We start from the raw sequence: 14536 nt of genomic DNA, 5'->3' as shown, positions 1-14536 counted from the left end.
AAAGGAAGTACCTTTTGTTATTGTGCAACAAAACACAGAGGAAGTGTGTTTTATAAAGTCGTATGGGCTTTACTGTCTTGTAAGGTGAGTAAAATAGATGTGCTTCTTTATTTGACACTTAGGACAAACTTGGTTTCGGTTGTTTGTGTCTTTCGTCAAATGAAGACTTAACCTCTGCTGGTTAGTGCAGTTAACGCCGATAACTCGATACGTGAAAATGTCAAGTGTTAACTATAATAACCTGTCGTGTATTGCCTTATTTGGTCGTCATGCTCACCTGTAAACCACGCCCTTTTCTGGATCACTCCCCGTCTGATGAAAATAAATACAAACCAACAGCATCGGTGTGCAGTAGGACTTCAACTGAAGAATACAGAGCTGGGCTGATAGCTGACTTACAATGATTGATCTCCCATCTCTGTCTGTGACCTGGACCCTGGTGCTTCTGGTCCTAACGCTCCTGTATATGTGAGTATTAAACAACAATAACAGGTCGAAGAAACTATTATTAAGCTATGCAGTATTCTGTCGTTATAGTGTTACCGCTTTTAGTTAAGCTAGTTAGTATCTGTATTTTTAATTAGTAGTGGGATGTATTCTTGTATTTGTGTTCTTCATCACACTGTACAGTTCATAACTTCTAATGATCTCATCTTGGTTATTTGCTATCTGATTTCTCTGTTATCGATCCCACTGAAGCTATGGTGTTTGGCCACATGGATTTTTCAAGAAACTGGGAATCCCAGGACCAAGGCCTTGGCCTTTCTTTGGCACATTTCTCTCATACACTAAAGTGAGTAATCAATTATGTAACTCCTGTAGAATAATATAGGACAGCGCATTCCAATGATGCTGGAGCAATAAGACTCTTTTTATCTCTCTTTCTTCTATGTCTATATGCAAATGTATTTTAGGGTTTTTTCAATTTCGATATGGAGTGTGCTAAGAAGTATGGAAAAGTTTGGGGGTGAGTTTGAGTCATACATTTACATTAAATAAGTCAGGTTTATTGTTAGTTCAAATGTATTCCCTAACTGGGTGCTTTATTAGTGAATCACAACAGATCATTCAAAAGTCTGAGGTTTATTTATTTTTTATTTTTTTATTATTTGTTTAAATTAAGTCTTTTATGCTCACCAAGGATGCATTTATTTTACAGCAAAAACAGTAAGATTGTGAAATATTGTTATATTTTAAATACTTGCTTTCTATGTTAATATACTTTCAAATGTACTTAATGCCTGTGATGTAAAGCTGAATTTTCAGCATCATTACTCCAGTCTTCAGTGTCACATGATTCTTCAGAAATCATTCTAATATGCTGATTTGCTAATGTTTCTTGAGTAGCAAATCAGCATATCATGTGACAATTTTGAAAACAGTTGTTCTGCTGAATATTTGTTATATTTTTTTTGTCAAGATTCTTTGAATAGAAAGCCCAAAAGAACCGAATTTATTTGAAACCGAAATCTTTTGTAACATTATACTTGTTTTTAATGTCAATTTTGATCTGTTTAATGCATCCTTGTTAAGTAGAAGTATTGACTTAAAAAAAAATGTACTGACCCCAAACGTCTGAATGGTAGTGTAGGTATTTGCCTGAATCTATGTGACTGCAAACTGATCAATATTCCTTTCATTGCTCAGGATCTATGATGGAAGGCTCCCAATATTAATGGTCACTGACCTGGAAATGATCAAAGTGATTATGGTGAAAGAATGTTATTCTACCTTCACTAACAGAAGGGTAAGCTCACCTTCAAAGTTGTACAAAGCTGAGGATTTCTTTACGCCCCAGTAAACATCATCATTTTGGAATTTGTACAGGAAACAAATGCAGACCTTGCTGGCCCCTTTGCTGATGGAATATCTTTAGTTAAAGATGAGAGATGGAAGAGAATCCGCAGTTCACTCTCTCCATATTTCACAAGTGGTCGACTGAAAGAGGTACAGTACAGGCCCTTAAAGCCATAGTTCACCCTCTCATGTTGTTTAAAATATGAATGATTTTCTTTATTCTTTGTATGACAAAATAAGATATGAAGTTGTTAAACAGATATGAAACAAATTGAGAGTGAACTGTCCCTTTGACATTAGCTGTTTCAGACATTGGTATCTAGTCTTTCAGACTGACGAAACTGAGAATCTCAGTGTTCTCCACTTAGAAGTTTTTGTCGCAAAAAACTTTTTTATTATATACTTTTATATAATATTTATATTATTTCATGCTCTACTTGTTGTTGCTCTACTCTACACATATACATATATGTACAGTAACTAACACTTATTTCTAAATATGTTTCAGATATTTCCCATAGGTGTGACACATGCAGATCGTTTTATTAAAAACATGCAAAAGAAAGACCACGAGCAGCCAGTTAAAGTGAAAGAGTATGTGACACCTGTCTTTAAACAAAACATAAAAAGTATTCATAGTCAATAGTATTTACTGCAGTTAATGTATAAAGCCACATCAAATTAATTTAATTTATTAGTAAAGTTAATAATATGAATTATGATTATATTAGATGACATTAGCTTTGTTAGAAAGTAATGATATGTAAATTATCACTATATAATATATCTAATAAGAAACAAACATTATTTTTATTCCAGAGTTGTGGGTCCATACAGTTTGGATGTGGTCACCAGCTCCTCCTTTAGCGTTGACATCGACTCCATAAACAACGCAGATGATCCTTTCGTTACCAACATCAAGAAGTTTTTCAATTTCAGTCTGTTCAATCCTTTCATTCTGATTTTAAGTATGTCATTTTTATCATTTAAAAAATTGATGTTTTTTGATTTTCATTATAAATTAGTTTTACAGGTCTTAATTTACATGAATATATGAATACTGTTTCTTTTTTTTCAGCTTTATTTCCCTCCGTTGCAAATCTTTTGGGAAAAATGGGCATAAGTCTTTTTTCAAGGTCGTCTATGGAATTTTTCTATACTGCCCTGAAAAAGATTAAGGACGAGCACAACAAGGAATCAAATGTATGTTATTTCACTCCTAAGCTTATGCATGGCTTAATTGTCCAAAAATTGTTAGGGCCACTCTTTCAAAGAACCAGAAATTACTTTGTGTTTTTAATCAGGGTCGGGTAGACTTTCTCCAGCTCATGATCCAGAATCAAATACCTGGTGATCATTTTGAGGACACAGATGAGCAACCAGCCAAAGGTTTGAGAGACAGTACAGAATTTACACGTTTTAGACTCTTTCGTTTCAAATGTGACTTGTTTTCAAATATGCTGTTTTGTGAATTTGATAGGGCTAACAGACCACGAGATTCTCTCCCAATCCTTTGTTTTCATTCTCGGAGGTTATGAGACGACAAGCACCACTCTCACTTACCTCCTCTATAATCTTGCTGCTAATCCAGACTGCCTGGAAAAGCTGGTTGAGGAGATTGACACAAACTTCCCTCCTGATGTGAGCATACTGGCTTCTGCTTTGTTAATAGTTTTTGTGTAGAGAATCAAGCTTATAGGAATAGTTCGCCCAAAAATCAGGCCATCCAAGAGGTAGATGTGTTTGTTTCTTCATCAGAACAGATTTGGATAAATTTAGCATTACATCACTTACTCACCAAAGGATCCTCTGCAGTGAATGGGTGCCGTCAGAATGAGAGTCCAAACAGCTGATAAAAACACAATAATCCACAAGTAATCAACATGATGTCACAGAACGGCCAGGCTCTTCCCTCAGCCAACTACCACGATCCACGTCACCTGAGTTCTAATCACGCGCACCTGAACCCCATCACCACCATCATCAAGAACCACATAAGGGCACTCACCACAGTTCACTCGGTGTCCGATCTCGTTCATGCCACGTGGACTCTCTCTCAACGGACTCCGTATGTTGAGTATTACCTCTGAATTCCTTACCTGTTTATACTTACCTCCTGTTCTCCTCCTCGTTGTCTTCCCCGTCTCCAGATCGTCCAACGCTGTGGTGGATACTCCTGCTCTCCTGCGCTCCAAGCGCTCTCTACGTCACGCTCCTGCAAATAACAAAGCCACAATCAGAATCCCGACACGTTACCTGCAAGATATCTAAAGATCACGACTCGCCTCTATTCACCTTATCTATCAACGCTGATTCACTGAACCTGTAATAAACTCACTGTGTTTTTCACCTACCTCCGTGTCCGGCAGTATGTAACACATGACTTCAGTCCATCAATTAGGTCTTGTGAAGTAAAAAGCTGCGTGTTTGTAAGAAACAAATCCATGATTAAGATGTTTTAAATTCAAACTGTTGCTTCCAGCTAAAATGCAAGTCCTCTATCAATGATATTGCTTTTTCCATTGTCTCATCTGAATGAAGACAGTTATGCACGAAACAAAACTGTTTTAAACAAATATGTTGGTTGGATTTTGATGTAAAAGAACAACAGGGGATAAACCTTTTCACTGGAGGAAGCTTTATTATGGATTATGGAGTATTTTGACCCGAGGGAATGGTTTAAAGTTGAATGTGTCTATTTAGTTTAATGGTGAATGTGTTTCTTAACATGGCATTTCACTTCATAAGACATTAATTGATTAACTGGAGTCATGTGGATTATTGTGATGTTTTTATCAGCTGTTTGGACTCTGATTGGTAATCAAGTGATGTAGTGCAAAATTTCTTAAAATCTGTTCTGACGAAGAAACAAAATCATCTACATCTTGATGTCCTTAGTAAATTTTAATTTTTTGGGCAAACTATTCCTTAAAGGCAGTTTGAAAGTTAAACATTCAGTTGTTTTATTTAAGGAACAGGAATTAGGTTTAAAACAAAGCCAAAATATACATTGGGTATGTCTTGTTTTGGTTTATTTAGACTCCCATCACATATGATGCATTGATGAAAATGGATTACTTGGAAATGGCCATCAATGAATCAATGCGTCTCCTTCCCACTGCACCACGCTTAGAAAGGGTCTGTAAGAAGACCGTGGAGCTCAATGGGGTGACCATACCAAAGGACACTTTGGTTGGAATTCCTACATATGTTTTGAATCGTGATCCGCAACTCTGGGAGTCTCCTGATGAGTTCAGACCAGAGAGGTGATGTGATTCATCAGACACTGATGCTCTCTTGAGTATTTCCTGCAGAGCCACAATTTTTCTCACTTCAGTTTTTCTCTCATACTATATAGCATGTAAATTAAAATGTTTGAGACATTTTAATTAAATAAAAATGGCTAAACTTTGTCTCTATTATTTTTTTACAGGTTCAGCCCCGAAAGTAAGTCAGAGATTAACCAGTACATTTTCATGCCTTTTGGATTCGGGCCTCGAAATTGCATTGGAATGAGATTCGCCTTAATGATCATGAAACTTCTTGTTGTGAAACTGCTTCAGAACTTCAGTATGGAAACATGTAAAGAGACACAGGTTGGTACATCATTTCATCAGAATGTATACGTTAATTACATGAAGATGACTATGCTTTGCCTCTTAATTAAACTGGAAGTTATAAATGCATATTCTTTATTGTCTCTTGTTTTCAGATCCCTCTAGAGCTGAATGCTGTGTTTCAGCCGAAGGTTCCCATCATGCTGAAGTTTATACCAAGATCTCACAAGGCAAAAGAAGAATTAAAATGAAGAAAATTTCAATATAATTGATTTTATTTTATACCATGTTATATAGCATTAACAAAATTACTCAAAATTATATTACGATTGTGTTTTTTATAATAAATATGATAATATAATATGATTATACCCTATACATCATATTTTTGGATTTAAGGTGTTGATGGTTTACTGAGCCTTGAGCTTTTCTTGATTCATTAATTTTTGTGTAATTTACTTTACACTGTTATAAATGTAAAAATACATTATTAATAGTGTATAATTGTTTAATTACAGAACAAGCAATGAATGCAAATGTATAGTGTTATTATTGTAGCTGCATGTGCTTGACAGGATTATGTGCTTTAATAACAAACTTTAATGATTTTTTGTTGGAAACAGTAATTTTAAAATTTTAAAATTCAAACCAGAAAGTAAAACAATTACGAAAACAACATTTGATGAAACGGGCAAATGTAACATACAGACAGACACAACTACTAGGGAACTCTCCTGTGTGACAGGCTTCTCATTTGTAATGTTATTTGTAAACAATTGTTGTGGACTTTTAGAGCTATTCCTTCATTTTAAATTCCTTTCAGTAGCAATGCCAGAAGATCAAAATATCTACAGGATTTAATATGTGTAATGTTGAAAATATAGTTAGTCTGTCAACATTGTAAGGCTGATTTTCTGTCTCACTGATGATAACTATTAGAAAGGGGTGTTATTAAGCAACGCCCACAACCCTACTTATCAGTAAATGTGATTGGTAGGCTTTAAACAGACAGCTGAAACAACCAATAACACACCTGTAGCGCCCCCTGCACATATTTACAATTCACCAGAGAGTTTCATCAGCTGAGAAAGTGTTCTCAATACTTAAGATTTGATTTAATACAAAACACTCATATTCAAACTACAGCAGCACTGTACTATATCAAATGAGTAACATTAATTTTTAGATAAATAGCTTAGCTCTTAATATGTTTAACAGATAACTAACCTTCACAGTCTCGCAGTGTATTTTGTCTCAGTGCTCCAGGCTGAGGTCTCTCTGCTTCTCTTTTTGTCCAATGGGTGTCACTGTACAGTTAAAATATATTTTCAGTGTTATTGCGCGCATGAGTTTGTTTTATGGAGTTGCACATATCCAACTCGGGCTGTACTCTATTGTAAAGGTGAGCAGAAACGATTTGACACTCGAACCCGTTTACGTTAGAAATTATTTTGTGCATTTCGTCGTTTTCTTTGTTTTCAACAAAGGAATGACTGGAGGTTTAGCCTCTTGCCTAGTGCAGTTAACACCGATGTCTCCGAAAATTTATGTCAGAAGTGTCAAAACTGTCATAACCTGTCGATTCACGCCTTATTTGGTGGTCAAGCTCACCTGTAGACCACGCCTATCTCCGGATCATGAATAAAACCAAACCAGCAGCAACATTAATGAGGACTCTACTGGAGCTCACTGACTTTACACTGAAGAATACAGAGCTGGGCTGATAGCTGACTTACAATGATTGATCTCCCATCTCTGTCTGTGACCTGGACCCTGGTGCTTCTGGTCCTAACGCTCCTGTATATGTGAGTATTTATTTACAGGTCAAAGCAATCGTTTTTAAGTTTTACTCTGTGTTATATAGCATTTAGACTAATATCTATATTAGGGTGGCCAGATACGAGGTGTGCCATACAGCTCTTGTAAATTATATGTCCCGGTTTCAGCTGTCAGCATCACCGTTTCTTTGACGCTGAATATCCTCGTTGTTCTTCTAGCCATCGTGTCCAAAGTCCCTTTATTATTCTGTAGTGTTTGTCGTGTCTGGTATTGTTTGCACCGTCAAGCTGATTTTGCTGAGAGTCGTCAATGAATGAAGAAAGTCTGCGAACGCCAAGCTGCTTTTCACTGCTACTACGACTCTTTATAGAAAATAAACAGATTTCTATAAACTGTGTTGAGTATTTTCTGTGAAATAAATTATAAAATGGTTGTCGATAGTGTTACACTGAGAATAATTAATCGCCATGTATGTTAGGAGGAGGACCGAATATCAAAGAACATAAGTTATATCTTTTGTTACATAATTTGCACGGAACGAACCCCAACTAAAATGTAGGTTGTTCGTCTATTTTCAGTCAGTCTTACTGAAAAGTATTCCTTGTGTCATTGTGCAAGTTGCCTCAACCCTAAAATACGTCGTTTTCAAGCAGTAGAAGTCGTTTAATCTTGAAGGAAGTCGAGCTGAGAATGGATGCATCTGGTTGCTACTCTGTAGTCATAGTCAAATCGCTTGAATATCATTTGCGGAGTTGCCTTTTATTTCATCATAAATATCTGTATTAAATTATGTTCAAACGTGTCCTTATGTCTTCTACTGTAAATGTGTAGTTGAAATGTCAAACAGTCTAGAACAGAGTATGGAGTACCTACTACAGACATCTAAATCAGATTAAAATGGTGAAAACAGCAACAAAAAGATACTTAACAAAAAAAAATCTGGTCACCCTAATCTCAATCTCTGTTAAATGTATATTGTTTTAGTTAGTATTTGTGTGTGTAGTTTTATATTCGTGTTGTTTGTCCCACTGAAGTTATGGTGTTTGGCCACATGGATTTTTCAAGAAACTGGGAATCCCAGGACCAAGGCCTTGGCCTTTCTTTGGCACACTTCTCTCATACACTAAAGTGAGTAATTTATTATGTGAAGAATAATTCACTCTTTTAATTTTTCTCTGATTAGTTGTCTGTATGCAAATGTATTATAGGGTTTGTGCAATTTCGATATGGAGTGTGCTAAGAAGTATGGAAAAGTTTGGGGGTGAGTCTCAGTCACGGTGTTAAAAGAATCAAACATCAAATTGATAATAGTTATACTACTTATATATAATATTTGTCATTCCCTGTTATACTAGTATATATACATGAGGCAAAATGAAATTACATTTATTCAATCAATATATGAATTTACATGAAGGAACTACAAATGAGTTGTAGAAAACTATGTTATGTGTTATTGAAGTTTGTCCATTGAGTAAAACATTTAAGCACAGTTGTGGATATTTCACAATATAGCAAGCTTTTTGCACATTAATAAAACAATTGTTTCAATTGCTACTGTGTCATATATTTAATACAGTAATGATTACTAGTCCAGCATACCACAAAATCACATTGCCATCTTTTAACCTGTATGTAACATGCATGTGAGTATTTTATTTGCTAGGCAAAGTATGTACTTCCTAACAGTGCAGTTTATTAATGGAGCACAACAGTATGGTGGTATTTGGCTGAATCACTGTAAACTGATTAATATTCCTTTCATTGCTCAGGATCTATGATGGAAGGCTCCCAATATTAATGGTCACTGACCTGGAAATGATAAAAGTGATTTTGGTGAAAGAATGTTATTCTAACTTCATTAACAGAAGGGTAAGCTCACCAAAACCCAAACACAGTTTTGTACAAGGAAACTGTTATTATGGCAATTCAGAGACATCTGAAGATGCAGAAAAGATCATAATTTTGTAATTTGTGCAGAAAAGAACTACAGGTCTTGCTGGCCCCTTTGCTGATGGCATAATTATGGTTAAAGATGAGAGATGGAAGAGAATGCGTAGTACACTCTCCCCGTATTTCACAAGTGGTCGACTGAAGGAGGTACAGTGAAGGCCCATAATATGAACTGTATCATGCATTGGAGTCTAGTCCTAATATTCTCTACTTCTTTCAGTCAGTGGCTTAGAGGTTCAAATGGAGATGAGGCAAAGCCCAGTGCATTTTATTATAGTCTTATTGCTCAGTGACACATATGTAGCTAACACTTATTTCCAAATATGTTTCAGATATTTCCCATAGCTGTGACACATGCAGATCGTTTTATTAAAAATATCCAAAAGAAAGACCACGAGCAGCCAGTTAAAGTGAAAGAGTATGTGTGACGTCTGTCTTTAAACAAAACATTAAGAACTTTACTGAAGTATTTACTGCAGTTGATTTCTATGTATAAACCACACAAAATTAGTGTTGTAGATGACATTGGCTTTGTTAGAAAGTAATGATATGTAAATTATCACTATATAATATATCTAATAAGAAACAAACATTATTTTTATTCCAGAGTTGTGGGTCCATACAGTTTGGATGTGGTCACCAGCTCCTCCTTTAGCGTTGACATTGACTCCATAAACAACGCAGATGATCCTTTCGTTACCAACATCAAGAAGTTTATTCAGTTTAATATGTTCAATCCTCTCTTGCTGCTAATACGTATGTTATTGCTTGTATAATAATATTGGAAAATGAACAGAAATAATGAAAAAGAAATAAAAAATAAGTTTATTTTATTATTTCAGTATTGTTTCCCTCCATTGCAATTATTTTGAAGAAAATGGGGGTTACTCTTTTTTCAAAGTCGTCTATGGATTTTTTCTACAGTGCCGTGAAAAAGATTAAGGACGAGCACAACAAGGAATCAGATGTATGTTTGTCACTATTTCATTATGTCACTCATTATCATTCAGATCTGGGAATGATTTTGATGCTTCTGTGTTTTTAAATCAGGGTCGGGTAGATTTTCTCCAGCTCATGATCCAGAATCAAATACCTGGTGATCATTTTGAGGACACAGATGAGCAACCAGCCAAAGGTTTGAGAGACAGTACAGAATTTACACGTTTTAGACTTTTTCGTTTCAAATGTGACTTGTTTTCAAATATGCTGTTTTGTGAATTTGATAGGGCTAACAGACCACGAGATTCTCTCCCAGTCCCTTGTTTTCATTCTTGGAGGTTATGAGACGACAAGCACCACTCTCACTTACCTCCTCTATAATCTTGCTACTAATCCAGACTGCCTGGAAAAGCTGGTTGAGGAGATTGACACAAACTTCCCTCCTGATGTGAGCACACTGGCTTCTGCTTTGTTAATAGTTTTTGGTTCAGTTGTTTTATTTAAGGAACAGGAATTAGGTTTAAAACAAAGCCGAAATATACATTGGGTATGACTTGTTTTGGTTTATTTAGACTCCCATCACATATGATGCATTGATGAAAATGGATTACTTGGAAATGGCCATCAATGAATCAATGCGTCTCCTTCCCACTGCACCACGCTTAGAAAGGTCCTCTAAGAAAACTGTGGAGATCAATGGGGTGACCATACCAAAGGACACTCTGGTTGGAATTCCTGTATATGTTTTGTGTCGTGATCCACAACTCTGGGAGTCTCCTGATGAGTTCAGACCAGAGAGGTGATGTCTATCATTACATCTATCTTTTTTTTCACAACCACAATTTTTCTCACTTCAGTTTTTCTCACATATGATCATCTTACCACATGTGATTTATACAGTTTACAGAACCATGTACCAGATTTAAGCTGGCTAAACAAAATGATTTTTTTCTATAAAACAGCCTTTAGAGTGTAAGGAAGCATCCTTATATGCTGTCGTACCTTATTAAATCAAACAAAAGCTGGTACTTTGATTTTACACATTTTTCTCAAAAGAAGTGATTACAAACACATCTATAAACAGTGGATTCAAACATGTCTACAAACCGTGAATTCAGTTTATTTAGACTATTTAATTGAAACAAGGATTTCTAAACTGAATGTGTTTCTGATATATCACTATAGGTTCAGCCCAGAGAGTAAGTCAGAGATGAACCAGTACGCTTTCCTGCCTTTTGGACTCGGGCCTCGAAATTGCATTGGAATGAGATATGCCCTAATGATCATGAAACTTCTTGTTGTGAAACTGCTTCAGTACTTCAGTATGGAAACATGTAAAGAGACACAGGTTGGTACATTGACTCTGTCATCAGTTAGAATTGATATACATGAGTTATGTGAGACAGACTGTGCATTGCGTCTTGAATTAATTAATTGCTTATTTTCTCTTTTTGTTTTCTTCAGATCCCTCTAGAGATGAATGCTGCTTTTCAGCCGAAGATTCCCATTACACTGAAGTTTATACCAAGATCTCACAAGACAAATCAATGCAATGAAAAACAGTTATATACATTATATAATTATGAATAATACAATTTTTTTAAGTCGTTTTAATCTTGAAGACTGAAACACATTATAATCTTTTTTATTATTTCATCATATTATCAGACATTTTATGTTCACCCTTTACATTGCATTGAAGTGAGCCATTGTAAAGTTCACTGTGTGATTTATGGAGCTCAACATTGATGGACCTTGAGCTCTTCCTGGTTCATTCATTTTGTGTCATTTGTTTAATGCTTATTGAAATGTAACAAATATGTTTTAAAAGACACAACATTGTGCATTTAATTATATAATTACGTTTTATAAAATAAACAATTAGATAATTGACTGTATATGAACATTGTACAGTATATAATCAAAGCAATGTATATTCATGTAGCAGTAAAGCAGATGTGAAGTTCTTTTCTATCATATCATCAGAATTATTTTACCACATATAATGTGCCCATTTGAGAAATACTTTGTCATTTTGTTATTCATTGCACCCAGAAAGCCCATTAAACTGAATCCAGTGTCCAGCATTTGAGTTGGCGATAAAGACTAAACAGGAATAGATTGTTTGTTTTCATTGTTTTCTTACAGCCTTAATTGCACTGCCATGCTCTGGAAAACCACCAGTAATTAAACAGATATTAGAAAAGGAAATGCTTTTTCAGCATTGGCAGTTAATTTGCCAAAATGGGGCATACATTTAATCACACTAATCATAAGCACATGTATAATTAAATCATAGTATGTGATGTATTATATAATGTTTTTTCTAGGTCCTTTTAAGATTTACATTAAGACTAACTCACTATTTAAATTTATTGTGTTATGATAATGAAATTGATTTGATTAGACCTGAGATTCTCCTCAAGGGGTATTGTTTGTATACTCACTTTATCAAATGAATGAATTACTATATCATTAAATGAGTAGTTCGATAAGTATATGTATACAACCCGAATTCCGGAAATGTTGGGACATTTTTTAAATTTGAATAAAATGAAAACTAAAAGAATCTCAAATCACATGAGCCAATATTTTATTCACAATAGAACATAGATAACATAAATGTTTAAACAGAAATTTTACAATTTTATGCACAAAATGAGCTCATTTCAAATTTGATGCCTGCTACAGGTCTCAAAATAATTGGGACGGGTGCATGTTTACCATGGTGTAGCATCTCCTCTTCTTTTCAAACAAAACAGTTTGAAGATGTCTGGGCATCGAGGTTATGAGTTTCTGGAGTTTTGGTGTTGGAATTTGGTCCCGTTATTGCCTGATACAGGTTTCCAGCCACTGAAGAGTTAGTGGTCGTCTTTGTCGTATTTTTCATTTAATGAGGCACCAAATGTTCTCTGTAGGTGAAAGATCTGGACTGCAGGCAGGCCAATTCAGCACCCGACTCTTCTACCATGAAGCCATGCTGTTTTAACTAGAACAATCAGTAACCAGTTCTCAACTCTACAGGACTTCCAATCAACCACATCCACTGCTCTAACTCCCATCTTCTCCTTCTGTCCCCTCACCGAGGCAGAAGTATCCAAACTTCTCCTCTCCAGCCATCCTACAACATGTCCTCTCGGCCCAATCCCCTCACACCTTCTCCAAACAATCTCTCCCACACTCTTACCGGCACTCACACACATTATCAACACATCTCTCCTCACAGGCATCTTCCCCACAGCATTCAAGCAGGCTTGGGTAACCCCACTGCTCAAAAAACCTACATTAAACACTTCTCGTTTAGAAAACTACAGACCTGTCTCTCTCCTTCCATTCGTAGGGAAAACACTCGAACGAGTTGTCTTCAACCAGCTCTCACGGTTTCTTTCACAGTGCAACAAACTGGATGCTAAACAGTCAGGTTTCAGGAGTGGCCATTCAACAGAGACTGCGCTACTCTCAGTCACTGAAGCCCTGCGAATTGCAAAGGCCGATTCCAAATCATCAGTCCTCATTCTGCTAGATCTTTCTGCTGCTTTTGACACTGTCAATCATCAGATTCTCCTGTCTACCCTCTCATCACTGGGCATCACTGGGATTCCACTTCGCTGGTTTGAATCCTATCTCACCGGTAGATCTTTCAGGGTGGCCTGGGGAGGGGAGGTATCCAAACCACATCAACTGGTCACTGGAGTTCCTCAGGGATCGGTTCTTGGACCCCTCCTCTTCTCCACATACACTACATCGCTGGGTCCCATCATACATGCACATGGCTTCTCCTATCACTGCTACGCCGATGACACACAGCTCTATCTCTCTTTTCAACCAGATGACCCAACGGTAGCTGCACGGATCTCAGGCTGCCTGGCGGACATCTTGGCATGGATGAAAGAACATCACCTACAGCTCAATCTAGCAAAGACGGAACTTCTGGTCTTCCCTGCCACTCCGACTCTACAGCATGACTTCACGATTCAGTTAGGCTCATCAATGATTACCCCATCAACTTCAGTCAGAAATCTTGGTGTAATCTTTGATGACCAGCTGACCTTCAAGAGCACATTGCAAAGACTGCTCGATCCTGCAGGTTTGCACTAGACAACATGAGAAAGATCAGGCCCTTCCTGACAAAGCATGCTGCACAACTTCTTGTCCAGGCCCTTGTCGTTTCTAGGCTGGACTACTGCAATGCTCTACTGGCTGGTCTGCCATCAAACACAATCAAACCTCTACAAATGATTCAGAATGCAGCGGCACGACTGATCTTCAACGAGCCCAAAAGAGCGCATGTTACACCTCTCTTCATCTCCTTGCATTGGCTACCAGTGGCAGCTCGCATCAAGTTCATGACACTGATGCTTGCATACAGAACTACCACAGGCTCAGCACCCTCCTACTTCCACTCACTATTACGAACCTACATTCCCTCCAGAAGTCTGAGATCTGCTAGTGAGCGACGCCTTCTGGTACCATCACAGAGAGGCTCAAAATCCCTCTCCAGAACATTCTCG

The 14536-nt window shown here is 36.7% G+C and overlaps 1 protein-coding gene across 1 annotated transcript; it reads left to right on the top strand.

The window, feature by feature from the left end:
- Positions 1 to 12572, top strand: LOC306858609 (cytochrome P450 3A30-like). Its single transcript, XM_079399213.1, has 23 exons — positions 1 to 84; positions 340 to 468; positions 700 to 793; positions 915 to 967; positions 1648 to 1747; positions 1828 to 1947; positions 2306 to 2391; positions 2617 to 2765; positions 2876 to 3000; positions 3102 to 3186; positions 3278 to 3438; positions 4837 to 5063; positions 5231 to 5393; positions 5510 to 5584; positions 9114 to 9233; positions 9419 to 9504; positions 9694 to 9842; positions 9929 to 10053; positions 10137 to 10221; positions 10313 to 10473; positions 10598 to 10824; positions 11211 to 11373; positions 11490 to 12572. Exons 2-23 carry the CDS (start codon positions 401 to 403, stop codon positions 11613 to 11615), a joined length of 2748 nt encoding a protein of 915 aa, XP_079255339.1. The 5' UTR covers positions 1 to 84; positions 340 to 400; the 3' UTR covers positions 11616 to 12572.
- Positions 12573 to 14536: the final 1964 nt, after the last annotated feature.

Source organism: Barbus barbus (assembly GCF_936440315.1).
Source record: "Barbus barbus genome assembly, chromosome: 3".
Classification (NCBI taxonomy): Eukaryota; Metazoa; Chordata; class Actinopteri; order Cypriniformes; family Cyprinidae; genus Barbus; species Barbus barbus.
This window is presented reverse-complemented; position numbering and strand designations above follow the sequence as displayed.

What these genes read in the sequence shown, in the direction of transcription:
- LOC306858609 (XM_079399213.1), top strand. Translation starts at nt 401, where the DNA reads ATGATTGATCTCCCATCTCTGTCTGTGACCTGGACCCTGGTGCTTCTG. An exon ending in CATTTCTCTCATACACTAAA is followed by an intron (nt 794 to 914) that starts GTGAGTAATCAA and finishes AATGTATTTTAG; the next exon opens with GGTTTTTTCAATTTCGATAT. An exon ending in ACACAAACTTCCCTCCTGAT is followed by an intron (nt 3,439 to 4,836) that starts GTGAGCATACTG and finishes TGGTTTATTTAG; the next exon opens with ACTCCCATCACATATGATGC.